Genomic DNA, 27,102 nt, shown 5'->3' with positions numbered 1-27,102 from the left:
TGAGTTGACGCGCTCGCCGGTTGGCGTCGGCGGTGGCGGCTCGGGCCGCAGGCCGGGGAGCGAGGGTGGGCCGGCGGCCGCCTCTGCGCCGGTTTGCCCCGGGACGCTCCCGGCCGCGGGGCCCGTAGGTGGCCTCTGTGACTCCCTGCGTCCTGGCTGCCTCTCGGCGTGCGAGGCCCGAAAAGGGCCGTAGGTGGCCTTGTCATGCGTCCTAAGAATGTACTGTGCAGCCTCGAGGTTAGGACTGGTTTCTCGGGAGAGGCCTCTGTGACCGTAAATGGAAGTTTTCCAGGGCTTGGGCCACGCTGTCCTCTTGGCTGGCGGATGGGACGAGCACAGGCTGGATCCCTGGGTCCTCGTCACTTCGCGTGCCACGTAGCCTCGTGGGTTATGAACCTGCCTGGGTAATGGCGCCTGTGCAGTGTGCTTTGGAAACGGGAGAGAGCCATGACTTCCGCTTGGGAAGCGGGGGCAAAGTTCCCTAAAGAGAGGAGGTGGCAAAAGAAGTTCTTGGGGGCGCTTGGCTCTCAAATTACCTGTGATGAGAGACTGACGAAACAGGGGGTGTAGCTGGGCCACCTTTACTGTGGCTTGTGTCCACCGTTGACGGTCTGCTGAGGCAGCCTCCAGCTCTCCAGGGCTACCAGGAAGGTGCAGGTGGTGACAAGAATGCCTGCGGAGAGGGGTGTGGGGGTTCAGGGCGCCACCCACCGCAGGGCCTGACTCGAATGCCCACCTTTGTCCCCCTGTTGCTAAGTGTGGGATCCGGGTCGGAAGGGAAGGGGGCCTGGGCCTCACGGGGCCAGCAGAGGGGAGCTCCTTCCTGTGGGTCACAGATGAGTGAAGCACTACGGATCTGACTGAGAGCTTCACAGACAAGGGTCATTTAGAAATTGCTTGTTTTTCCTCTTATCCTTGGGAAACCTTCAAGAGTAGCCTTTTGGGATTTGCACATTTAAAGCAAGTACCCTGGATGCCTTAGTTGTTTGGTTTCCTCTGTCCCTGGGTAGAATTGGGGGGAGGGCATAAATGTGGATGAGAAGAAAAACCACATTTTTGTGTTCTCTAATCTCTAACTGAAATTTAGCATTCTCCCCCCCCCCCGGTTAAGAATGTAGGCAACAAACCGCAGTATTAACCGTGTGACTTAGTCACCAATAGAAATCCTAGATATTTCCACACCTTACCATATTATATAAGCTCATCACAGCTTTGAAATTACAGCAGTTATCAGACTTGATGCTAAGTCTCATTACGTTGTGTGTTAATAAGGAGTCACATATGCAATCAACAATTTAATTTTCATATTTTGATAACATTTGGTTTTGGCTGATCCTTCCTTGTTATTCCCAGATTCTGTATCCGCAAAGTTGCTTACACGCTAACATGTATTTGTGGCCGCCTAAAGTCAGTACTTGCGGTGCTTTTGCGGTCTTTGATGAACAAGTGCACGGTGGTAAAAAAAAAAAAAATTGAGTCGTGTTCTCAGTTGCAGCTGACCAAGGAGACACTGCCTTCTTGTTTCAGCCCTCCATGTTAACAAGGGTTCTTTTTTTCAGTCTATTTAGTGTCAGTCTATTTAGACATCATCGACGTGACGCTGTGAACAGCAAGACTTGACAGTACTTGGTTTCCTTTCTTGTCCCATGTATTTAAGAAGTCCTGAGAAGGGGTGTCTAGGTTTCACAGGGCTGCTGGAGGGGTCTGGGGACGCACACAAAATATTGACAATTATAGCTGAGAAATTCAATTTGTTCTTAAAGTACGTTTGTGTTTAGCTGAGCTGAGTCCTTGAGGACTGTTGGGATACGTGTGTCTCTCTCCAGCTACTGACCTCATCCATGTGCTCGTGGGCTGAGACCCCTTCACAGACTGTAGCAGCTTTGCTCCCACATATTTGCTTGTTGAGTTGTGAATAAATAAAATTAAATGGGCCTGCGGTTTTACCTCCCTGAAGAGCAGCAAGGGAGGGAGGCCGGCTTGGGGAGAGGAGCGCCTGACATGGGTGGGAGTGAGTGGGTCCCTGGGCTCCAGCGGAGCTCACACCACCCGCTAGAGCCTGTGAGGGGCCCCCTGGGGCTAATCCGTAGAAGAATCAGGGCAGCGCTGTGGCAGAGGGTGGCCTTGTTTTCTTGGTAAGGGGAACCTCGTGCACCCCCGCTGTCCCGATGACACCCCCTTACCGAAGCCCTGATGTTTCCGCAGAACTGTCTGGCCGTTAGCCCTTCATCCTTGGGTAAAGAAATGACCAACCAGGTAAGGCGTGTGGTGATGGAAGGAACATCAGTTGGTCTCTTTGGCAGTCGAAGCCCAGAATGTTGGACTGGGTGTTAGTCAGGAAGCGAGCCTCTGATTCCTGCTCTGCTCCGGAAGTGTGTGACCCTGGACACCTAGTCACCAGAGGGTCAGGCGGCACCAGTACCTTAGTTTACAGACGCATTGACGGAAAGAGTTTGTAGTCAATGGGCACCCGGCTGGCTCAGTCTGTAGAGCATGTGACTCTTGATCTCAGGGTTGTGAGTTCAAGCCCCACGTTGTGCATAGAGTTTATTAATAAAAAAATAAAAATTAAAAGAATTAGCACTTAAAAACCAGAAAGAAACAAATATTGCAAAAGGAGACATCTTTGTTGTAGTAGGGTTCGGGACAGCAGGAACTGGTTAAGTGGGCTGTGTGGTTTTAACTGCAGAAGCTGTGGAAAGTGGCCTCAGAGCCTCCTGGTGACCAGAGCAGGCAATCCACGGAATTTATCAGTGACCTAGGGGCGGGTGGGGGGCGGGGGGGACTTCAGTTTCTGTAAGAGCTGATTTTTTTCTGGTGTAGCTGACTATGCAAGTCTTGCACGAGCAGGAATCAGGGAGCCTGCAGGATGGTCAGGGGGAGGGCAGGGGACGGAGCTCACATGGGGTGCCTCTACTGGGGGGGATGGCTGGTGAGTTGGGTGCCAACGGGTGTTTTAGGGGAGGGGATGGGATACATCTGAAGTATGACCGTTGGTCTAATGTGGCGTCTCTTCTTTTTTAGTACAGTATTCTCTTCAAACAGGAGCAAGGTAAGGAGCCTGCCCGCTCAGGCACGCCGGCCTGGAGAACTGTGTCATCCCTGTGTCTCTGGGCACCCTGAGCAGACGCGCAGTCCCCAGCCCGGTGTGCCCTCTGCGGGAGAGTTGGCAGAGGCCGCTGAAAACAAGTACTCAAACAACTGTGGCAAAAGCCCCCAGACAACAAACTGAAAAGCAAAAGCAGGAGTCACATAATAGACTGAAGGACTCTTTCCCACTTGAGGAAGATGCAGCTGAGCTTCCCAGCTCCCAGGGTGAAAGAGGAAACATTTGCGCCTCCAAACTTACCTCGGGAGCCTTTACCCTGGTTCTTCCGCCTCAGACAAGTGCGGGGACTCCCACCGAGACTTTGACCCTAATGAAAGTGGAGGATGTAACTGGGGTGGGGGCTGGGGGCCGTGCAGCAGCGGCTGTGGCAGGGTGGGGGCGGCCGGGGGTCAGGCCTGAGAGGCGAGAGTTGAGTCCGGCAGTGCGTCTCGTCCGGGATGCTGGACTGTTAAGCACACCTGGAGGAGTTTGGGGGCGTGCCTCGTGGAAGCTCTTCCGCTCTAAGTAGGTAACATTGAGGGGTCTGAAGTGTAAGCCCAAGCATTCTTCCAGGGTAGCTCGGGTGAGCAGCCGGCTCCAGGCGGGCACAGTCGTTGACACTGCCGTGCCACGTGTGAGTCACAGCTGCTCAGGGCCCTTACCCTCACGCCTTGGGAAGGTGCTCCATGACCGTTGCTGCCAGGATGAATAAAGGCTCCCTCTGCAGGCCTGTGAGGCCGGCGGACCGCAGATTCGAGCCGCACCTCAGTTAGTAGATGGGGTTGGAGTCCCCCTTTCACTCTTTAACGTTTGACTTTGGGCCAGTTACTTGGCTTCTCTAAGCCTCTGATTCCTTGTCTGTAAAATGAGCAGCTACTTCATAAGGCTGTTGTGATTGAGGTAATACTTACAAAAAACTTAATAACTGACTCATGAAGCATAAGAGGCATTTGTGGCAAGAGGCAACTCAAGTATGGAGGCGTTTATTTTCAGAGCTGTACTGTTTGCAGTTGAACTGCCTGTTGGTTTCTAAAGATCTTTAAGAGATAGGACTTAATCAAGTGTGGGTCTTTGGTTGGGGGTGAAGGCTTCCCGCCGGTTTCACTAGATTTAACCAAGTGATAGCCTCTCCCGACACGCATGCCAGCACCACCGGATCATTCCGGTGCTCCCTCCCACCCGGGGAACCTGTGGTTTGGGGTGAGGGGCTTTTTCCGAGCCGCGCTGTTCGTGTGCGCCTCTGCAGTGCTGACGGGAGCGGAAGGGCAGGCAGTCTGCCAGCGGGGGCAGCCGGACGGGCCTCAGAATCTTCGGGGCAGTATGTCCGCATGAGTTCACAGCAGTTTAGAAGTTGCATGAAGATTTCAAAATGAACTGCTTTCCATTCTAGCCCATGATGATGCCATTTGGTCAGTCGCTTGGGGGACAAACAAGAAAGAAAACTCTGAGACTGTGGTCACAGGATCCCTGGATGACCTGGTGAAGGTCTGGAAATGGTGAGCACTCTCCCGTAACAGCCTTGGGAATTGAGGTTTAGGGTTTTGCTTCTGGACTCACCCAACTTGCAAAAAGTATTAACTGTTTTCTAGGCTACGAAGCAGTAGCAGTTTGGTGGTATAAAAGGCAGTTTATTTTTTCCTCATTTGTTCTCTTATTCGGTGTTAAGGCCCTGTAGTTAAAAAAAGGGAAAATGTCCCACAGTTAAAATCTGACTGTATTCGGTGTTCTGTGGCTCCTAGTTCCTCTCCCGATTCTGCGGTTCACAGACCGCTGGTAGTGCACAGTCCTGGGGGCTCCGAGTCTCAGGTGCCAGGTGCAGCAGGCTGTGTGTGAAGAAACCCATCTTTCTGTCCCCCACTGAAGGTGTGATGAGAGGCTGGACCTGCAGTGGAGCCTGGAGGGACACCAGCTGGGCGTGGTGTCCGTGGACATCAGCCACACGCTGCCCATTGCTGCATCCAGTTCTCTCGATGCTCACATCCGCCTCTGGGACCTGGAAAATGGCAAACAGATAAAGTCTATAGATGCAGGACCTGGTAAGAGTTTTACTTTTAGGGGAGATAATAGACATTCACAATCCCTTTTCAAAACCTCTGGGGATAGATATGTTTTATAGTCCAGAATTTTTTGAATTTGTCTTTTTTTTTTTTTTTTAAGTTTATTTATTTATTTTGAAAGAGGGCGGTGGGAGGGGCAGAGGAGAGAGAGAAGGTCCCAAGCAGGATCTGAGCTGTCAGCACAGACCCCAATGCGGGACTTGAACTTAGCAACCATGACATCATGACCTGAGCTGAAATCAAGAATTAACTGACTGAGCTGCCCAGGCGCAGAAGGTTTTGGATTTGAGAGGATCATGTGAGAGTGTAAACTGTGTGATACCTTTCGTGGGGTTGGAGGGGAGCGCTCCCAGCACTAATATCTCAGCAACTAAACGTGAGTGTTGTCAGATCCCACTGCCAAATAAATTTTAGTACCAACCCTGTTAAAAAATTCAGTTTTTTAGAGGCTTTAGATTTGGGCTGTGGACCTGTACTCGGATGGCCCAGGGGTTCTCTGTTTGCCGTCCTCTGATTTGATATGTGCACTGCCGATAGGACCGCTCTGCCTGGCTCCTAGTATGTGACAGGTAGGACACTTCTGGAGTAACATGTGTTTTCTCTGAAGTATCGTAGAACAGCACAGTCTTGTCGTCAGTGTTGATAAATATCCGGGCTGGTCAGGACTGTCGATTTCGGTGGGCTGGGCCATGTGGCACAAGCAGCAGGACGTCCGCTCAACTTTACTTGTAAGTGTCCATGTGGCAGGATGGGTGGTGACCACTAGAGAGCACAGAGCCACCTGCCTCGGTGGCAGAGAAGCTGCTTGGCTGTCCCCCCAGCGCGGTGCCCGCATCGGAGCGGCGGGCGGGCTTGCCCCCACTGCTGCTGCCGGCCGTCTTTGTCCTGGAGAGCGTAGGAGTCCCCGAGTTTGTGAGGAGGCGAGGTTGTCCGGAAACTGAGTGTATTTCCCCTCAGAAGCAAGTCATGCTGGTCTGTGATGCTCCTGCTGGAGCTTGGACCCGGGCGCCCGGACCCTGTTCTGTTCCCACGGAGGCAGTTATCAGGGTGTGCGGGCTGGGATATGTATTCGGAAAGGGCTGCGTATTGGGAGACCCTGACCGCCCAGACGGTTGTCTTGCCCACATCCTCACCTGCTGACGTCACTCTCGGAGGACCTGGGGCCCCAGCCCAGCCCCCGAAGTCTCTGAAGACTGTTACAGAGCCAGGGAGAGGAGAGAAATGCTGCCATTTCACCCTGGGCACCTCAGCCTTCCCCAGACCTCTGGCGCCGAGCTCACTGCATGGCTGCGTGGCCGTGGGCACGCGGGGTCGGCCCCGGGGGGAGGACGGTGTGTGCCCGCGGGCCGCTCCTGACACACGGTGCCTTAGGCAGGCAGCGTCCGTGGGTGGTACGTGCTTGCTGAGCGGTCACTGATAGGAAAGAAACAGGAACAGAGACTCGTCCTGGGGCTGGATTTCTCTTCAATCTGGAACCTGCACCAACCAGGCCACTAAACAGCAGTGACTAGGGTAACGGAAGCAAGTGTTGCTGTTGACACCGGAAGAGCAGCTGAATCATCCGAAGGGAAACTGCTCGGATGGCGACTGTGGGGGCGCGGACACGGAAGCTGTCCCGCCTGGAGAATATGCGCGGGGAATGCAGACCGCTCACCACGCAAACGACCGAACGAAAAGAGAAAACCACCCATCCCGAGGAGGAAGGCAGGGTGGAGGCGGAGATGCTGCTGGCCAGCACCCTGTGGCCGGGAAGGCGGGGGAGCCGCAGGGCCTCGCCGCCAGACGGCAGGACGCCCACGAGGGGGCGCTGCTCGCGGGGGCGCGGTGGATCCGAATGGCCAACCTCACGTGTGTTATGCAAATCTTAGCGTGCAGGATAAGAATCCCTTGATTCTGAGCATAAGGATATTTGATATGAAAAATTCCATATTGTAAATCAGTCAATAGGGAGATGTTAAAGTAATTTAGAAATGTTAATTAAACTGCAAGAAATAGAAATTAGATTTTCTAATAACTGTTATTCCTGTAAATAGCTAATTATCATAGGAATAAGGGCATAATCCTGTTAGAGTAAATGCTAATCATATAATAGTAAAGACACATTAAAAAGCAGTTATTGATTATAAAAGCTTTTTCAGATCTTGGATAATTGAGCATTCTTTAAAAAAAATTTTTTTTAATGTTTATTTATTTTTCAGCAAGTAAGAGAGACAGAACGTGAGCAGGGGAGGGGCAGAGAGGGAGGGAGACACAGAATCCGAAGCAGGCCCCGGGCTCTGAGCTGTCAGCACAGAGCCCGACACGGGGCTCAAACTCACAAACTTTGAGATCATGACCTGAGCCTAGGTCAGACACTTAACCAATTGAGCCACCCAGGTGCCCTGAAGTTAATTTCCTTTTTAAAGCATTTCATCAGAAAAGTGATAGAGCTAAATTATTTATTACTCCTCTGAATATGCATGTTAAAATTTGCAAGGGATTCTTGTTTTAACCCCCCTTGGAAGGCACTGTTGACCCATGTGGGCTGGACCGGCTGCTCCCTGACATGAGTACAGCTCAGTGGCCTGCCCTCCACCCCCGGAGGCTGGGAAGGGCCTGCCCTCTGTGCTCGCAGCCCCGGCATGAGAGAGTGACTTGGGACGGGGGCTCTCTGTTCTTTGACAAGCACCATCCTGCAGAGCGGGATGGCAGACTCGGTGCATTCCTGTATGTGCACGTGGGCCAGGGTACGGACAGGAGCCAGGGACCTGGATGACTCCCTGGCCTCTAGGCCCAGACCCCAAAGGCTCCTGGAGCTCTTTGGAACTGCCTCTGAAGAGGTTCCCGGAGAGCCCAGGACAGAAATGCTGAGGGGCGCCCTGGGGGCTCAGTCAGTTAAGTGGCAGACTTTGACTCAGGTCATGATCTCGCAGTTCATGGGTTTGAGCCCCGTGTTGGGCTCTTTGCTGACAGCTCAGAGCCTAGAGCTGCTTCAGATTCTGCGTCTCCCTCTCTCTCTGGCCCTCCTCTGCTTGTGCTCACTTGCTCACTCTCTTTCAAAAATAATCATTTTTTAAAAATTAAAAAAAAGAAACTGTCAGATTGTAAAGAGAACAATCCCATTTACAACTGCACCAAAACCAGTAAGATACCTATGAAGAAATCCAGCCAAAAAAGTGAAAGTCCTGTACTCTGAAAACTATAAAACACTGATGAAAGAAATTGAAGAGAAAGCAAAGAAATGGGAAAACATTCCATGGTCATTCCATGCTCATTGACTAAAAGAACAAACATTGTTAAGATGTCTATAGTACCCAAAGCAGTCTACACATGTATTGTAATCTCTATCAAAATACCACCAGAATTCTTCACAGAGCTAGAACAAACGATCCTAAAATGTGTATGGAACCACAAAAGACCCCAAATAGCCAAAGCAATCTTGAAAAATAAAAGCAAAGCTGGAGGCATCCCAATTCTGGACTTCAAGCTATATTGCAAAGCTGTAGTCACCAAGACAGTATGCTCCTGGCACAGAACAGAATAGAAACTCAGAAATGGACACAAGTATATGGTCAACTAATCTTCAAAGCAGGAAAGAATGTCCAATGGGAGACAGTCTCTTCCACAAATGGTGCTGGGAAAACTGGGCCACTCTCTTACACCATACACAAGAGTAAATTGAAGATGGATTAAAGACCTAAATCTGAGCCCTGAAGCCACAAACATCCTAGAGGAGAACCAGGCAGTGACCTCTCTGACTGGCCGCAGCAGCTTCCTTCTAGACCTGCCCCCTGGGGCAAGGGGAACAAAAGCAAAAGTGGGTACTGGGGGGACCTCATCAAGATGAAGCTTCTGCACAGGAGGGAAACGGCGAAACTAAAAGGCATCGTATGGAATGGGAGACCGTATTTGCGAATGACATGCCGGATAAAGGGTGAGTATCCAGAATATATGAAGACTTCTGTAACCTGACACCTTCCAGAAATAAGCCAATTAAAAAACAGGCAGAAGACACGAACAGACATTTCTCCAAAGAAGACACCCAGATGCCAACACACGGGAAGAGATGCTCCACGTCACTCTCATCAGGGAAATGCGAATCAAAACCACAACGGATGCTGCCTCACGCCTGTCAGAAGGGCTGACGTCAGCCGCACAGGAGACCAGCGCTGGCGAGGCTGTGGAGGAAGGGGAGCCCCGTGCATGGTGGCTGGGAACGCAGACTGGTGCAGCCGCCCTGGAGAGCAGCGTGCAGGGGCCTCAGAGAGTTACAGATAGAACTGTCCTGTGATCTAGCAATCGCACTGCTAGATATTTACCCAAAGGATACAAAGCACTGATTCAAAGGGGTACGTGTACCCATATGTTTACAGCAGTGTTTTGTACAATAGCCAAGATCTGGGAGCAGCCGAGGTGTCCACTGACTGACGAGTAGATAAAGATGTGATATATATCTACAACGGAATATTACTTGGCCATAAAAAAGGATGAGATCTTGCCATTTGCAATGACATGGATGGATCTAGAAGGAGTGTTATGCTAGGTGAAGTAAGTCAGAGAAAGATAAATACCATGTGATCTCACTTGTATGTGGCATTTAAGAAACAGATGAGCAAATGGGGGGAAAGAACCCAGACAAGAAACAGGCTTTTAACTATAGAGAACACACTGCTGGTCACCAGAGTGGAGGGGGTGGGGGCGGGTTAAACAGCTGATGAGCGCCCAGAGGTTGAAATTAGAAACAAAAACCGCCGCGCCGTTTTTCTGAGCAGCCCCACCATTGCATGTTTCCACCAGCGGATGAGGATTTTGGTTTCTCGATATCCTTTTAACACTTGTTCTGTTTTTACTAAAATGGAAGTAGCTTGATACCACATGGGTAAAGAATTAACATCTTTACACACAGGTTTTTGAATCGGGATGCGGTTTCTAATTTCTCTTCAGTGTATCTATTGGTAAAACTTTAAAACTTCTTAAAGTTAAGGTCACATCTTTTCTCACTGTGTTTTTTTTCTTTTTTTTCTGTTCAGTGGATGCCTGGACTTTGGCCTTTTCCCCTGATTCCCAGTATCTGGCCACAGGAACTCATGTGGGGAAAGTGAACATTTTTGGTGTGGAAAGTGGGAAAAAGGAATATTCTTTGGACACGAGAGGGAAGTTCATTCTTAGTATCGCATACGTAAGGAAGCCTTGCTCTTCTGTCCCCCCCTTCAGTCTGCGCTTCGGGCCGTGGCGCGCGTGGGCTGTCCGGTGGGGCCCGGCCCGACAACGCGGAGGCTCAGGTGCTGTCTGCGTGTTCTCCGCACAGAGTCCTGATGGGAAGTACCTGGCCAGCGGAGCCATAGACGGAATCATCAATATCTTTGATATCGCCACTGGAAAACTCCTGCACACGCTGGAAGGTAAGAGGCCCGTTTTCTCTTGTGCAGACTGAGTTGTCCCACCACAGAGGAAGGATTCCTCGGTTATTAAAATGCTACTAAATGACAAAGGAGCTTTCTAGCATCTCAGTGGGAGGTCTGCGACACCGCCAAGCCTTGGGCGCGGGCGGCACGGCCGCACTGTGCTTGTTTGGGGAGCGGCCGGCTCACCTCAACCCCATGAGACTTCTGTTTCCATCAGGTTTGGTGCCTCAGAACTTCTCGGCTACAAAGCGGTTTTGTCAAGAATCTGACAGTGGCCTCCGGGCATAGGTGTGAGTCCTGTCAAGCGTGGTGGGTGGGACCGAGCCTTCTAGCCTGTGCTCTTTTAAATGTCTATTTTGATAGAGCAGGAGAGGGACAGAGAGAGATATAATCGAAAGCAGATTGTGGGCACAGAGCTCGACTCGGGGCTTGAACTTACCAACTGTGAGATTGTGACCTGAGCTGAAACCAGGAGTCTGACAGTGACCTGGCCGAGCCCCCCGGCGCCCCTGCCTTGTGCTCTTTCATACTAGCTCGAATTCTGACCGCGTGCATGCGGCACCGGACTCCGTGGGGAACTGCATCTTGTCTGTTCGTTTATAGGTGTCAGAAGCATGTGCGTCTCCTCACTTGTCTGTGTCTCTAGTAGAGGGTTTTTCCCAAGCCGTGTGTGCTGAGTCCAGCTGGTGAGGGAAGGGGAGTGAGGAGGAGTGACTCCGGGAGGAGGGGCCTGGATTATGTGGAATTTTCCAGAACATCAGGAGGAAGGATCCATCTAGGCATTCCCCTCCCTCTCTGACAAAAGCACCTGGGCGGTGCCGCTCAGAGGCTGGTGGTCATTAACAGGGGCGCCGTCAGTGGGGAGCCTGTGGGGGGAGCCTGACAAAGGCCTTTGTGACTTCCAGGCCATGCCATGCCCATCCGCTCCTTGACCTTCTCCCCGGACTCTCAGCTGCTGGTCACGGCCTCAGATGACGGCTACATCAAGATCTATGACGTGTAAGTTGCCACGGAGACTTGGTCCTCGCCCACGACCTGTCCGTCTTGTCTCCCGCTGCTCGGGTGGGTCCTGGCGCTCGTGCAGGTGCAGCCCTTCTCCCGGCTCCCGAGGGGGCTTATGTGCAGCACCCCGGCCTTCCTCCCCCTCACACCCCTGTCCTTGAACTGACAATGTCCCGGAAGGGAGATGTGCACTGTCTGCCTGTCGGGATGTGGTCCCTCCTGCCTTTTCTCAGCCATCCTGTCTCTGTGGGGCTCTCTGATTTAAATTCCTTCTGGCAGGTAAGTAGCGTGCAGGTGAGGAGGTGCAGGAGTGAGTGACCGCTCTCTTCAGGTCTTGCCGTCTGTCGCTGTCCGCCTGTGCAAGGCCCCTTTCTCCCGGGCTCTTCCCATACTGTCTCAGCCCCCCCGCCCCCCAGTCTCCCCCGAGAGGAGTTTGTGTCCTTGACGCTCTGACTCGGTACCGAGATCTGTGTGCCTCTGGCTCAGGGCGCCCGAGCGTGGTGTCCTGATCCCCTGGGGGCACACATCCCACCTCTCCAGGCCCCAGCGGTGAGTGGGTGCTGCACCCCTGACCGCCTGGGTGCCCGCCCACACTCGGGCCTCTGGGGGTTTCCAGGGGCTGCTGGCAGTCGGAACACTCCTTCTTCTAGCAGCTTTTGGAGCACAAAATATTGTCATCAAGGCATGGGGCTGTGGCTTCTGACAAGAGCTGACTGGGGGTATAAGGACTTAGAGGGGGCCTGTGTCCGGTGTGCTGGCTTGTTAGGTCCTGGGGGGGCCTGTGTCCAGTGTACTGGCTTGTTAGGACCTGGGGGGGGCTGTGTCCAGTGAGCTGGCTTATTAGGCCCCGGTGTGGCGGGGGGGCATTTTCCGGGTGGGGGCTGCTTGGGATGCTCTCTCTGCCCCTCCTCCCCTTGCTCACACACTTTCTTTCAAAATAAATAAACTTAAAGAAATTTTTTTAATGTCTTTTATTTATTTTTGAGGGACAGAGAGAGACAGCGCGAGCAGGGGAGGGTCAGAGAGAGGGAGACACAGAATCCGAAGCAGGCTCCAGGCTCTGAGCTAGCTGTCAGCACAGAGCCCGATGCGGGGCTTGAACCCACGACCGTGAGATCATGACCTGAGCCGAAGCCGGCCACTCAACCGACTGAGCCACCCAGGCGCCCCCAAAATAAATAAACTTTAAAAGAGAATGCGTATCCAAGCCACATCTGTTACGGAGTGGATACGGACACCTCCCTTGGACAGGGAGCAGCGGCCCCATGTGGGAAGGGTGCCGGCCGTGTGGCCGGGGTCAGAGTCAGAGCCTGCTGTCCGAGGCGGCCTGCCCCCCGCCGGCCCTCGGGTCCCGGGTCGGGAGTCATCCTGCTGAGCCGCTGGCACGCTCTCGGCTTACATAGTGCTCTTTGCCTTCGGGGGAAGTACACACATTCTGTGCTCATGATGCCGTACCGATTTGTTTCCTCTCCGTTTTGATCGAAACTTCCCGTTTCAGACAACACGCCAACTTGGCCGGTACACTGAGTGGCCACGCGTCGTGGGTGCTGAATGTCGCATTTTGTCCTGATGACACTCACTTTGTTTCCAGGTACTTATGATTCTTGGCCCTTCCTTACATGCTGGGAAGATGAAGATGGTCTTTTTTATGAATCACCTTAAAATGTGAAGGTGGCCTGACACTTTTTGTAGACTTGGTTTCTGCATTGCTTTCACGTCTTGTTTGACGCCGAGAACGTAGTTGTCCTTAGTGGGAACAGAGGTGCATCTTTTCAGTCTAGGCTTCTGCACGTAGTTGCTTTAGGAGTGGATGCCTGTGTTCTGATAGTCACTAAAAATATGTAAATCTGTTTGCGGAATGTTGTGCTTTTTAGAGCCCAGTGTCACTCAAGCCCAGGACGGCCAGGACAGGTGACAGACGTGAGACAGACGGTTGACTGGCATTGCACAGAGGCTACGGAAGCCGCTTCCCTCAGGAGCGAGCCTTCATTTGGAGGCTGGGACAGGCCCCCTTGACCTGGGAGCAGGCGCTTCTCCTGCACAGGGCACTTGTGTGAGGGCAGGGCAGACCAGAACCCAGGGAAGTGGCGCCCCGTGCGTGGGGGAGGCCACAGAGGCGCCAGCACCACGGCCCCCGGGGCCCACGCTGGCCCCTGTGCAGACGGGCAGGCAGAGTGTAGGTGAGAGGAGGAAGGTGGGACTTCTGGTCACATGCCTTCCAGCTTAACTAACGTTCCCTTTTTAAAATAGTTCGTCGGACAAAAGTGTGAAAGTTTGGGACGTTGGGACGAGGACTTGTGTTCACACCTTCTTCGATCACCAGGATCAGGTATGGCCCGGCTCCTTCGTGTCCGCTGGGTGTCCTGCACCCGCCCTGCCCTTCCCAGACCCGCCTAGAGGCCGTGGGGCTCCCTGCTCGGTGTCCGTCCAGCCAGCGTCCGGTGGCCTGTCTGGGCCCCAGGCACCGTGGACGTGCTGGCAGCCTAGCAAGCCGGGAGGCGTGACGTCAATCCGAGAACGTGGCACCGGCCTCAAGGCCGTTCAGGGGCCCGTGGGGAGCGCTGTTCCGGGGGCGCTGCCGTGTGGCTCGGGGAGAACCTTCCCCAGAAGTGCCCGTCGCTCAGTCGGCATGTCATTTTTGGGGCCGTCGGCAGAAGTGACGTAATCTTTTCTTCTCTTGTTTTTTCCTTCCTCCTTTTTTTTTTTTTAAACATACTTGAAGCCACGGATTCTTATAGGTTGTTTGACTTTGTCAGTATTGGTAACTTTTGCATCAGTCTTTGCGGAAGAGGGGCCTCTGTTCCCTGGGAGCCTTGTCTTCGCCAGCGTGGGCGTGAGCGGAAACCGTGTCCCAGTGCGGGGCCTCCCCGTCCGAGGGGCGCTCGGGAGGCCCCCGGCTCTGGTGGGAGGCAGAGGCCCGCTGGGCAGGTCTGGCATGCGGCCTGGCGCTCTGCACTTCTCACCGGCTCCGGTGAGGCCGCTTGCTGGTCCCGGCCACTCTGACTAGCAAGTCTTGGGAAACTAGTTATTTTAAAAAATAAAATGCCCAGGGCAATAAAAAAGTTGACTTTTAATATATTGCTGTTTTTATGATGATGCCCTCTTTTAATTTTACATTTGTTTAATCTGTATGTAGGCCCAACATGAGGCTTGAACTCAACCCCAAGATCAAGACTCACACGCTCCACCCACTGAACCAGCCGGGCGCGCCCCATTGACCCCCTCTTTGGAATGCAACTTAAAGTTAACATACTGTTCATGCTTTTTTCCATTTAATCTTAAATCATTGCTCACAAAGTCCAGGGGTTTAGTCTCCATGTTCCACCTCTGGATTTAAACATTTTGCTGTGGAAGTAAATCCCCCTGGCTGGTGGGGTTTCCCTGTGCGAGGGGCTGAGCGTGGCCTTGTCTCAGAGGTGGTGTTGGGAAAGACGTGAGGCCATCAGCCTGCCCAGTGGCAACACGGAGATTGGGGCCGGACCCCCCCCCGCCCACCGACTGTGCCCTGCCACTTGGGGTCAGAGTGACAGGCTGACCTGAGGAAACTCCAGCCACTCAGTTTTGTTAAGAAGTCGGGGTGACTGTTAAGGTTGACACGTAGGAAGTGAGACCCGGGCCTCGGGACGGCCGCACAGTGGGGGCACAGGCGTTCGGTGGTGCACGTGCCCCTGGAGGCCGTGCCCTTGGGACGATCCTGGGGCCTTTCTCTTTCTAGAAACGTAAGGAGAGTCCATGCCTGTCCCCTGTGGCTTCTGTCTTCATGGCATTAGGTCCTTCCTCAGGTTCTATAAACCTTTATACTGATTTGTGTTTAGAAATGAGATTTTGTGGAGTATGGGAGGTGAGGGAATGATCACAGCAGCAGCTCAAAGTAATCTCGTTAAAGAAAACTCCCATTCTTGCTGGTTCAGAAAACATGGGACCGCCTTCCTTGGTGTTTTCCTAGAATGGGCATACATAGTGAGAATAGAGAAGGATGTTCGTTCGTAAAGAATAAAGACAAGAGAACTTTGTTTTTCCTTTTTATTTGATTTCCAGGTCTGGGGAGTAAAATACAATGGAAATGGCTCAAAGATCGTGTCTGTCGGCGATGACCAGGAGGTTCACGTCTATGACTGCCCCGTGTAGACACCGCCCGGGCGGTGCACAGAGAGAATGATACAGTGATCGCGACATTCCTGACCTTTCTAGCGTAACAAAATAGAGCATTTATTGTAGCAGAAACTTAAATTTTGTAGATACAATATAAATCTTTTCATGTTTTATTGGAAATGCTGTTCGTACTTCTACAACACCCGCGATCTTGAACACGCCTCTTCCACGCACACCGTGTGGGCATCCGTGCGCCCCAGGCACTTCCTGGGCTTGGCGGCCTCCGGGCACAGGCTCCCTCCCCCAGGGTGCGGAGTCCGCGGAAGGACTTGATGAAGCTGACCAGTCTCAGAATGGGGTCCGGCAAGCGCAGGACTGGCCAGGTGGGAATGTTCTGGAGTCCTACCTACCTGGGCATCTATTTGATATTTTGAAAACATCCGCTGCTGCACTGTGCACCCTGTTAACGTTAGAGGGGCGTGCGGCCTGACAGCGTCTCGGGCTCCAGCCCTGCCTCAGTCTCCCCAGAGGACCGACACCCGGTTCTCTCAGCAGCCCCTTGAATTCGGTCTGCGTGGAAACGGCTAACACTCTGAGGCTCGTTGCTGGGTTTTAAGAACCTCACCTGCGGGTAAGGTCGTGTGCTTTGCCCCCAGGCCCCCCGGCACCCTTCGAACAGAGCCAGCGCCCCTCCTGTTTCTGGGTCTTGGTCTCCCTCCTGTAAGCCAGAGCCCTTGACATTTCCTCTGCCCGGAGCACCCCCCACGCCCCCACCCAACCACCACTCCGTCTGTCCTCGGCCGTCGTCTGGGCCCGGGGTCTGCACCTCTCCTCACCCCACGTACAGGCTCCGGGACATCAGAGCTCCGCGGGAGCACTTAGCGCCCCTCGTTTAGCTTGAGAACACTTAAAAAACCAGAAGCCTCCGTCTCTCACCCGGCTCAGTTTTAACTGTAAAGTGCCAGGTGTGCAGGTGGAGTAAGTTTTGAGCAATGCCCTCCAGGCCCCACTGGCGCGCCAGGGAAGGGGCCGGACGTGATCCGCTTGTGAACAGATTTCCACAGGCTTAGCTGGAAGAGGTGGCTTCGGGTCTGTCCCAACCAGTGGTCACAAGGGCCCAGGGTGGGCTCACTCTCGCCCTGACCGCCGCGGGCCTCCCGCCCCCTCCGGTCCAGCTGGGGGCGGCCCCTGGCCTGCGGCGGACGCCGCTTCTGCAGAACCAGGAAGGGCGGACGGGACCAGTGGCCTCGGCTTTCGCCCGCCCAGCGGCGCGGGGGGCAGTTTCTCCGGACAGCCTGCTGTGGGAAGGACAGGGCCAGAGCGGCGGACGGCTGCGGCGCCCCTAAATGGGAGCTGTGGCCGGCCCGCTGGGGGTGCCAGCAGGCCAGCACTGGCGGCAGGGGCCCAACGCCGCAGGCGCGGCAGAGCAGCGGCCCGGGACCAGGCAGCCGTGCGACACGTGAAGGGAGCCGCGTCTGGGCCGAGGCGACGGGGCCACAGCGTCCAGGCCAGCCCACGGGCTCCCCCACTGTGGCTGCCCAGAGGCCGGGGGCCCTGGGGAGGCTTCCTGCTCTTTGCAGAAAGCGCCCTGTGGGAGCAGTGCAAAGGCGGTCACCAGAAAATCATTAAGAGCACACAGAACACGGGGCGGGGCCGCGGGCAGCCAGCCATGGCGGTGCTTCGCAGAGCACAGACCCACTCTGCTCGCTCCGGCAGCACGTACACTAAAACTAGAACACGGACCCACAAAGCCAGGAAGCTTCCAGGAGAGAGGACGCTGCTCGCCCCCCATTCGCTGGTCCCGGAGTCAGACCACAGATGTGCTTTTGCTCTTGAGGGTCCTCTAGAATCTAGATTCGGAAATGTCAGAGCAGCAGCCCCAGGACGAGGCCCTCGGTCCCTGCCTTGGGGAGGGAGGGCCGGGTGTGGGCGCCGGGGCAAGGCCCCCGGAAGCACAAAGTGTCGGTGTGGCCACTGGCATCTCAGAAGTCTCCTGGAAGTGTAAATAAACATCCATATGCAGACTAGAGGTGATTCACACTTGGAACATTTAAATATAAATTAAGCTATAACTTAAGTTACAACCAAAAAAAAAAACAAGACGACACTCAGCAGCCGAGAGCTGAACACGTACACAGACACCCCACACACGAGGCCGTCAGGCGATGCCATCTTCATCGTGCCCAGGTCACACTTGGCGCCGCTCACGCCGTCTGGCACTGCACCCCGGCCCGCGGCCCGTCGTCGTCCTCCTCGTAGGCCTCCCTGTGCTGGCGCCAGCTCTGCTCGCCCGGGCTGAACTCCCTCAGCTCCACCTGGTCCATGTCGTCCGTGACCCTCACCTTCTGGCGCGGGGGCAGGAGGGCCTCCAGCTGGGGGAGCTTGTCCAGAGGCAGCCAGTGCTTCTCCGGGAAGAGGACCTGCAGGGGGGAGGCGGGAGGGAGCGGCGCTGGTCCCTTCCCAGCCCAGGCACGCCCCCCAACCCCTAGGAGGACAGGCGGGGAACAGGCGGGGGAGGGGGGGACTCACTAAGAACTGGATGATCAGAGTCCCCTTCTCCAGGGGTGCTTTGTAGATGGGCATTCCTTCGTCGCGCACGCACTTCAGGTCCCCGTGCTTTATCACCTCCCCTGCCGCACAAAAGGCTCCCTTAGGAGGCAGGAAGACGGGGGCGCCTGGGGGGCCTCCCTCAGAGGGCGAACCCGGTCAGAAAGTGAGGCAGGACGCAGGACACCGGAGTGACGCCTCGTCCGCAGCCCAACCCGCCCGCCTCTGGGGTCTTGCAGCTACTCTTTCAAAAGGCACCTGGGCACGGTGGTCCCAGAGCTACAGTTCTCCCCCGGGTCTAGAACGGCACCTCGCTCCTGACGTGGAGGAGGACGGACACAGGTCCCCACAGAAGCGAGCTCCGCTCAGTTATGAAAACGCACAAACAAGGAAACGCGCAGCAGTAATGGGTGCAGCGGGGAGGCCACTGGGTCCTCCAGCGGGCTGGCTGGGTGGCAGGGTTTTCCCTCTCGGTCCCTCCCCTCTCCCTCCCCTCTCCAGTCCACCTCTGACTGGGGGCGGGGAAGCCACACGCCGAAGGAGGACAAGTGAGCCGCTCCAGGCACCTCCCTCGTGGACCCGACAGCGGGAGGAGAAAGCAGCAGAGCCCAAACCAGGAGAGCCAGTAAACCAAAAAGACAAAACACAGAAAAGGATAAGCAAGCAGAAAGAAAGGAGAGAAGTCCCCAGCAGATGGCTCTGCGGAGCCCCTGCCCTTCCTTGTAACTAAGCGAGGACAGGGGGCTGGCTCTCCCCTCTGCACCCACTCCCAGGTCACCCGCCCCCTCCCACCGTGGCCGGGAGAGCAGGCGTCGGCCCAGCAGACCCCCCCCACCGTCAGAGCTGGGGCCTCGTGTGCAGGCCGTGGGCCCGCACCTGCTCACCCGCCGGCCCAGGACCCTGGGGGAACCAGGATCCGCGGCCTTCCCCACCGAGCGAGGGAGGAGACATCTGGGGGGCAGGCAGCTGGGGAGGAGGTGCGGGTGCCCCCTGCACCATGGGACTTGCTCACGTGCAGACACACACAGAGCAAACAAGGAATCAGGGTCAGACGTTAACAATGGGCAAGTCATACAGGGAGATCCCTGTACTGTTTTTACGTTTACAACTTTGTTAGTTTAAAATTGGTTACAAAAAAGTTAAAAAAGAAAAAAAACTCTGATCAAGGCTTGGCTACCTGACTCCGTACCTCCTCAGAAGAGGAGGACACAGAACAGAGGGAGAAAGGCGGCAGAGAAAGAACACGCCAGGGCGGGAGGGGAGCAAGGACGGGCAGAGGAGAGATGGCGCGGAGGCCGGGCGGCCCTGGGTCCGCTCGTGGGGGCTCAGCGCCACTGCCGCTGCCCCTGGACAGGCAGCCTCCACCCTGCCCCAGCCCCAGCCTGCCCCCCGCAGCCCTGAACCTCGGAGCCCACCAAGGGGACCAGAGCCGCTGGGCTCACGGCCAGAGACGGGCTGTCCCGGCCATGCCTGTGCAGACGCTCCGACACAGAGCGTCCCCGGCCCAGCCCCTCCCCCTGCCGTCTGTCCCCCACAGCCCTTCCTGCCGGCGCTCTGCTGCCCCCAGGGATGTGGCCCAGAGGAGCGGGGGTGCTCGGCGTGCCCCTGGGCGTGCAGACGGGCGGCTCTGCGGGAGAGCCGCGGCTGGGCTGACAGGCAACGTTCTTCCTCTCGGGAAGTTTCTCCTCTAAAATGTGTCCCACGTGGACTTTGGCAGCGCAGCGGCTGCGGGGACCGCCTGACAGACGCCACAACCTGTTACCGGCTGCTTCCTCACCAAACCAAGTCTTAAAAAGTTTCAGTTGGCAGGTCCCGGTTAGAGGGCTGGACCCCACGACTCCTGTTTGAGGCTCTTCCCCCCCAACTCCCAGTTCTGGTTTTCGAGGGGAGGATTCTAAAAATTCATGAAGTTCTCAAGTCGGTAGCCAGGACTTTGGCCTTGGGGAATCCAAAGCCAGGCCAAGCCGCGTGACAGAGGTCCCCCGGCCCCAGCGTGAGGCCAGGCGCACGCAGCCGGGCCCCCGCAGCACGGCGCGACGGCCACACCTCCGAGGTGTTACCTGACTTGGACGCAATAACGAGCAGTCGATCGTCCAGCGTGCTGATCGTCTTCTTGAAGCCACAAAGGGCTTCCGAAAGCTGAATTTTCATTTTCATGATCAGGTCGTGGCCTCGCCTCTGAAAGACGCTGTGGTCCTTCTGGTCGAGCACAATTATTACGTCGCCAGGCTCCAGCTCAGGCTCCTGGTCTCCTTCTCCGTGGAACAGGATCTTCTGCCCGTCTTTCATACCTAGGAGACAGCACCCTTTCTGATGAGCGTTCGCTTAGAAACCCGATTTCCCCCAAGGCTGTGAAGACGCACACAGTCCTCAAACCTCCCAACCTCGCGGGAACCGGAGCGGTGGCTGGGATCACGCCCCCCCCATCCTGGCACGCGGCCCTGCGGGGACACGCCCCACCCCCACGCGCAGGCAGTCGGCACCCCCTTCTCTGCACACATGGTGCGCGGCTCCGGGGGTGCGGGCACACGGGCACAGGGTTCGGGATGCTTCAACACAAGTCCTTTCAGGACACCCGTCAGTCTGTCAGTCTGGGCACTGACGTGTGCACTTTGGTCTCATGTCTCGTGTAGGATAAGTCCCGGGTTAGGAATCCACAGAGTGATCCACGGAGAACCGCGAACGATGAGAAAGGCCTTAAGCCGATGGTGCCAGGCCCGACGGACCGCAGGGGCCGCGGGGCGGGGCGGGGGGGGGGGGCTGCAGCAGCAGAGGGCGTGCATGCGGGAGCAAGCAGCCCATGTCAGCAAGAGTCCTCCCAGTGATGCTAAGGGAACAGTTGGAGGGGCGCCTGGGTGGCTCAGTCAGTTGAACGGCTGCCTTCGGCTCAGGTCACCATCTCACAGTTTGTGGGTTCGAGCCCCGCGTTGGGCCCTATGCTGACAGCTCAGAGCCTGGAGCCTGCTTCGGATTCTGTGTCTCCCTCTCTCTCTCTCTCTGCCCCGCCCCTGCTAGCACTGTCTCTTTCTCTCAAAAATAAATAAAAATCATTTTAAAAAGTTAAAAAAAAATAAAGGAACAGTTGGAGAATGGCGGGGGAACAGTTAACCAAAATCAGCGGGAAGCCTTGCTGATTCGCGGGAGCCACCGCAGCGAAGTCCGGCAGGTGAAGGGGACGCAGTGCAGCCAGGGAGGCCGGGGCGCCGGGCGGGACACCAGGGGTGGCTCGGGCGTCTGTGGCGCGACAGGCCTCCCTTCCCGACAGCGGCGTGGAGCTGGGCGGCCTCACCTTTCTCCACGTGCACCTCGATGATCTTCTTCTCGCGGGTGACCTTGGCGCCGCCGCAGCTCTCGCAGCGGTCCTTGGGGCTGATGCGCTCGCCCTGGCCCTTGCACTCGACGCACGCGGTCTGGATCTGCTGCACCATGCCCGGCCCGATCTGCTGGATGTGGACCTGCATCCCTCGGCCCTTGCACAGGGGACACTTCTCCACAGAGCCCTTCTTCCCGCCAATGCCTGGGGGGGAGGGGCGGACAGAGGTGCCAGGGCAGGGGCGTGACCGGCCACGACGCGGGACGCAGGGAGCGGGGCTGTTTACGGTCACGGAGAGCAATGCGTTAGAGTCTGGGCGATTCTAACGGGGCGGGTAACGTCCAGACACTAGCGTGGGATCGCAAAGGTTCGAGGTCCCGGCCACGCCAAGCTGATTCACCCCTTGGGCTCCCTGGGCCCCGTCTTCCTCCACCCCTGCCCACAGGGGCCGAGTGGGCCCAGTCGTGAGGACCGGAGGGGTGACTCCTCAGCTCGGCCAACTCAGGACAACGTGCATCTGAGGTCACCAGATACTATTTTTCTCTAAAAAAATCCTCTTTTAAAGCTGGTGTTCGTGGGGCGCCTGGTCGGCTCCGTCAGTTAAGTGTCCAACTTCGGCTCAAGTCATGATCTCACAGTTTGTGAGGTCAAGCCCTGTGTTGGGCTCTGTGCTGACAGCTTGGACCCTGGAATCTGCTTCAGATTCTGTGTCTCCCTCTCTTGCTGCCCCTCCCCTGCTCACACACTGTCTCTCTCTCAAAAATAAATAACCATTAAAAAATAATAAGTCAAGCTGCAGTGAACTATGGCCAGCTGCCTGGTGGTGTGAAGAAAGTTTTCCTAGAACACAGGCAGGTCTGCTCATTTATACCAACGGCTGCGGGAGCTCTAGGAGTTGAATGGTGCCCAGAGACCAATGACCCACGAGCTCTCTGGTCCTTTATGGAAACAGTTTGCTGACCCCTAAAAGTCAAGTGAATGATCTTGACTTTAAATTTGTTGTTTTAAATTAGGCTGCATGCCCAGCATGGACCCCAACTCTGGGCTTGGACTTAAAACCCTGAGATCAAGACCTGACCTGAGGTCAAGCTTTAGGCGTCGGGGACGCCTGGGGGGCTCAGTCGGTTGAGCTTCCGACTTCGGCTCAGGTCATGATCTTACAGTTCATGAGTTCAAGCCCTGCATCTGGCTCTGTGCTGCCAGCTCGAAGCCCGGAGCCTGCTTCAGATTCTGTGTCTCCCTCTCTCTCTCAGTACCCCTGCCCCGCTCCTGCTCTCTCTCTCTCACTCTCAAAATGAATAAATATTTTAAAATTTTTACCTTCACATTTCTCACAAATTACATTTTTCTGGAGGGCCAACTTCTTTGTGATTCCGTTATATAAATCTTCAAGAGTCACAGACAGCTGATGTATAACATTTTTGCCTTGGGAGAGGGAGAAGGCACAACTGCGAATATGGTAGTAAATGTGCGCACGCGCACGCACCCCCAGAACCCAGAGCCGCGCCCGACGCTCCTCCTCACGGTCTCACGGTGCTTGTGTCGCACCACCCCCCCCACCCCGGCCGCCGCACAGAACGAATTCCGTCTGGAGCCATGAGCCCATATCCAGACAGACCCCAGACCCGCACCAAACAACTTTCCGCCTTCGCTTTCTCCGCACAGCCCTGAGGACCGGGCGACCACCGGGGGACCCTGCCGGGGTGCCGGTGCTCCCCACGAGGGGGCCCCTCCCACACAGGGGAAGGAGGACCAGCAGTCTAGGCACCTCCAGCTGGACGCTCCCCCGAGCGTGGTGCTCTTCGCTGTGTGAGCCCTTCTGGCGTCTGGCCAAGCGAGAACTCTCGTCTGCATCTTCGGGGTCCCGGGCCCCCCGATGCCCACGGGACCCTCCCAATCCCCGAGACAAACGAGACACAACTCGATTCAGGTAGTGAAGGGCTTTATCCGAGGCGGTGAGGACACCCGTGGTTTTAATCATGTCCACAACAACGTCAATGACAGAAGCCGGCCCCAAACCCAGACCACAGGGCGGGATGTTCCGGATCGCCAGTGATTTTCAGCTGTGTTTAAGACTTGACCCAAGCTTTTGTAGCTCAAAGTCTATTATGATGTAAAAACACATTCTTCCAGAAAACACAGACCGCCTGATTCCTCCAGGGCCTCTTGCGGGCCAAAGTGCCCTCCTTAAACCCCAACGCAGAGCTTTTTTCTCCTGACTTGACCCAGGGTTGTAACAAGCTTGGCTATCTATCTGGCTTCAAGGTCCAAAGCAGACTATGGACAGCAGACTAGCGGGGGAAGGGCAATTAGAGACCACGGCTGACAGTCAGAGGCGGGCAGCTCACAGCCTGGCCGGAGGAACGAGGTGGAGGAGCAAATCCCTGAACTCAGGAACAGCAGCCTAGGGCCATTCAGCCAAGGGCCGGCCCTCCTGGCACCTCCAGGGATGCAGCCACTAAACCAGAGAAGGGGGTGAATCCGGTCACCTGGAAACCCGGAGCAGGCTGAGAAAACGAGGCCACACTGCAGAGTGCCAGCCACACACCCAGCGCGGGGCCCTGGACCAGGTCAGGGGGCAGAGACGGCAGGTGCCATTATGTCCTTAGGGCACTCAGGGGCCTGCCCCAAGGACAGAGAAGCAGAGGGCAGGTGAACCGGCTTCCTGGCCACCAGGGCACTGGCTCCGCTCTCGGGCAGGGTCTGCAGGCTGTCAGGTGGCACAAGAGCCGAGGCGCTCCAGGGGCGAGCCATGCGGCACTAACGGCCCCCACAGCGCGTGCGCCCTTCTAAGGCACGGCCTGCATGGCCCCGGGAACACGCGGTTTGAAAACCGTGAGGCTCCAGTAACGTCTTTAACGAGTATTTACCTCTCCGCTCTCTTGCCATCCGTCCCCCACCACCAAAGAACATGTCAAAGATGTCCATGGGCGACGAGAAGCCAGGACTGCCCGAGCCTCCTTCCTTAATCGCCTGTTCGCCACCCTGGTCATAAATGTCCCTTTTCTTTGGATCTGAAAGCACTTCATATGCCTGGGATATGAGCTTAAACTTCAAGATAAAACGAGAGAGATCACAATGAGGGAGAGAAGGTTAAGCAGTTCGGTTAAGCACACCCACCAGCTCCGACGCAACCAGAGCCGCAGCCTGCTCCCGCCCGCCCACGCCAGCCCGCACGGGAGCCGGGTTTCTCCGGGGCACCCCTCGCAGGGCAGGAAGCGGGGCCAACCCGGTGAGGGGCCCTCGGCAGGGCCTGTGGGAGGAGCGAAGGCGGCTCCTCCGGCCTCACCTCGGCTGCCCGGGGTTCCACCTATTCCCCCCACCCCCAGCATCCCTGACCTCCGGTGTGGCCGCCTCCCAGCTCAGGAGCTGCTCCCCTGCTTTCCGAGCATGAAACTCTGCTACAGACATCCGTGCGCCACCTGTCCCCATGCACCCGTCCCCGCGCGCACCCGTCCCCCCCCCCCCGCGCACCTGTTCCCGCACGCACCTGTCCCGGCGCACCTGTCCGACCTCACCCCCCAGGCTTTCTCCCATCTTGGTTCCCGCCAGCACCAAAACCTCTCTCCTCACAGCTCATCTGCCTCCCGGTGTTTAGGTCCAGGGCCCCCACGCAGACAAAACACCCCACGCATTACATTCTTGCCAAAAGTGTGTATTGGGATCCAATTATTATTTTTTTTTTAAAGTGTCAGAAAATCCAAATTGAAAGACATTCTGCAAAACTAAAAACCAAGAAAACTAAACGCAGTGTGATCCCGGACCGGAGAACCATGGCCAGAAAGATGCTGGGACAAGGGCAGAAATGTGACTTTTTCCTTGAGGGTAAGCGTGCGGGGACGGGGTCTTTCCTCGGAGAGACCTGCGGAAGGTTCTGGGCCGAGAGCTCACGCCCTGTGCCGCTTCGGGCCACCATGGCGACGAGACCGGTAAAGCTGACGACGCAGCGACACACTCCGGCGCGAGAAGCCTCCGCAGGAATCCCACCGGGCTCGGCTCCCACCCCCATCTCCCCAACGTGCCTGCAGGCTCTCGAAGTGAGAGGAGGACGCTATGAAACACCTGCAGCCAGCGCACCCCTGCGCGCCACCGCCGCGCCCCCTCCGGTGCCGGCCTCAGCCCTTCCAGGCAGGCAGCCCGGGCCCCAGAGCTGGGCCACCCCGGAGTAGTGGCTTGGTTCCGGGGGGAGGGCTTCGGAAAGCAGGGTCCCGGTCTGTCCCCACCCAGTCACGCTGCCGCCTCCGCAGACGCGCGGGAATGAAAACGTGCTCTGAAGCCACCGACGCGGGGCACCGGGCGGCACGGTCGGCTGAGCATCTGACTCGGTTTCAGCTCAGGTCAGGATCTCACAGTTTGTGGGTTCGCCCAGAGTCGGGCTCTGTGCTGACCGCTGGAAGCCTGCTTGGGACTCTCTCTCTGCCCCATCCCCTGCTTGCACATGTGTGTGTGTGCGTGCACTCTCTCCCCCTACTCTCAAAAAAAGAAAAAATATGCATGTAAATCCGACAGAAGGCTAGGCTTTCTCTTATATTACAGATCCCTGATACATATCTAATACGTAACTAATCAACAAACGATAGCTACTAATAACTAGGTATTTTAAAATTCAAGTCTTAATTAAAAAATTACGTCACGACCACCCCTCCGCGCAGCAGAGCAATCCAGGGCTGGGGCTGGGTGCCAGGGGTGTAGTTCTGGCGGCAGGCAGGCCAGGCTGCCCCCCGAGATTCTGGGCCTGTGTGTCTGGGACTAAATATCCTTCCTGAGAATCTGGACAAGAAGTACTCACCAAGTGTTCCGGGCACCTGAAAGGCCCTGGCCGTAACAGACTCCATGATTAGTCTGAGAAGCAGAAGCAATGCCCAGGCTCAGAGGCCGTGTCCCACGTGGGAGGGGGCTCCCACTTCCCCCAGCAGGTCACCCCTCCCCCCCAGGGCTGCAGCACTCTAGGGCCCAGTTCAGGTTCACCTCACAGCTGGGCACTCGACCATTTGCCACCTGACCTTAAGGAGATTACTGTGCAGTGAGAAAAAAATGACTTTGGGATGATGTGTCAGCTTGAATACCTACGATCCAAACTAACAGTTACAGTGAAATGGGCCAAAAGACGGGACACATCTCCAGCCGATCGGGGTAACGCCACACTGCCGCCCCCAGCACTGTCCGAGAGGGACTGGCTTGCGGGTCCCGCCCACAGGGCCTGCGGAGAGCCAGCTGGACGAGGGGACACGGACTCCACAGAGCACCTGACAACAAACCCGCCACCCGGCGCTTAGCAACACAGGACAACAGGGCCCCAAACAAAGGCCAGCGGAGTCCTAGCGGTCTCTGCGTGGGGCGGAAAGACTGGCTTCATCTATTTTTGAAGAGACATTAATAATACAGTGACAAACCTGGGAGGAAAACTAAGGTTCTACCCGTGACGGATCAAGAGGGCGAGAACCGCACACACTTGGGCAGACAGGACAAGGTGTACCCAGGGTGGCCAGAGCACGCGAGGCCCAGAAGGGGACGAGTCTAGAGAACTCTACGGCAGTTTCTGTGAATTGTGTCCCAGTCTCCTTGCCCCTTCGCCCCCTCCCATCCTGATCCGCCCCCTACAGGGTGTGCACCACCACC

At 56.0% G+C, this 27,102-nt stretch overlaps 3 protein-coding genes across 4 annotated transcripts in view; 1 reads left to right on the top strand and 2 right to left on the bottom strand.

Annotated features, from left to right (window-relative positions):
- Positions 1–206, bottom strand: part of LOC115302424 (synapsin-1-like) — a 4,773-nt gene extending 4,567 nt beyond the window's left edge. The window contains exon 1 of the mRNA XM_029952328.1: positions 18–206. Within this exon, the coding sequence (XP_029808188.1) occupies positions 18–206 (189 nt within the window). The remainder of the gene's footprint in view (positions 1–17) is intronic.
- The window catches only part of WDR61 (WD repeat domain 61), a 16,085-nt gene extending 282 nt beyond the window's left edge, over positions 1–15,803 (top strand). The window contains exons 2-12 of one of the 2 annotated variants that reach the window (XM_029951952.1): positions 129–237; positions 2,206–2,256; positions 3,025–3,052; positions 4,479–4,584; positions 4,952–5,124; positions 10,155–10,303; positions 10,433–10,526; positions 11,435–11,528; positions 13,030–13,122; positions 13,782–13,860; positions 15,570–15,803. In XM_029951952.1, coding sequence (XP_029807812.1) covers positions 205–237; positions 2,206–2,256; positions 3,025–3,052; positions 4,479–4,584; positions 4,952–5,124; positions 10,155–10,303; positions 10,433–10,526; positions 11,435–11,528; positions 13,030–13,122; positions 13,782–13,860; positions 15,570–15,659 — 990 coding nt within the window. In that variant the 5' untranslated portion in view covers positions 129–204 and the 3' untranslated portion in view covers positions 15,660–15,803. The remainder of the gene's footprint in view (positions 1–128; positions 238–2,205; positions 2,257–3,024; positions 3,053–4,478; positions 4,585–4,951; positions 5,125–10,154; positions 10,304–10,432; positions 10,527–11,434; positions 11,529–13,029; positions 13,123–13,781; positions 13,861–15,569) is intronic. The other variant, XM_029951953.1, reaches the window with a different exon arrangement.
- DNAJA4 (DnaJ heat shock protein family (Hsp40) member A4) lies at positions 15,541–24,763 on the bottom strand. The gene is made up of 6 exons (XM_029951954.1): positions 24,354–24,763; positions 22,804–22,908; positions 21,460–21,687; positions 20,231–20,461; positions 18,153–18,253; positions 15,541–18,043 (listed from the first exon to the last, which is right to left on the bottom strand). The coding sequence occupies exons 1-6, from the start codon at positions 24,409–24,411 to the stop codon at positions 17,828–17,830; spliced, it is 939 nt and encodes a 312-aa protein (XP_029807814.1). The 5' UTR covers positions 24,412–24,763; the 3' UTR covers positions 15,541–17,827.
- Between the last annotated feature and the right edge of the window lie 2,339 nt (positions 24,764–27,102).

This window comes from Suricata suricatta, chromosome 9, assembly GCF_006229205.1.
Source record: "Suricata suricatta isolate VVHF042 chromosome 9, meerkat_22Aug2017_6uvM2_HiC, whole genome shotgun sequence".
Taxonomy (NCBI): Eukaryota; Metazoa; Chordata; class Mammalia; order Carnivora; family Herpestidae; genus Suricata; species Suricata suricatta.
The sequence above is the reverse complement of the archived record's forward strand: the minus strand, read 5'-3'. Positions and strand labels throughout refer to the sequence as shown.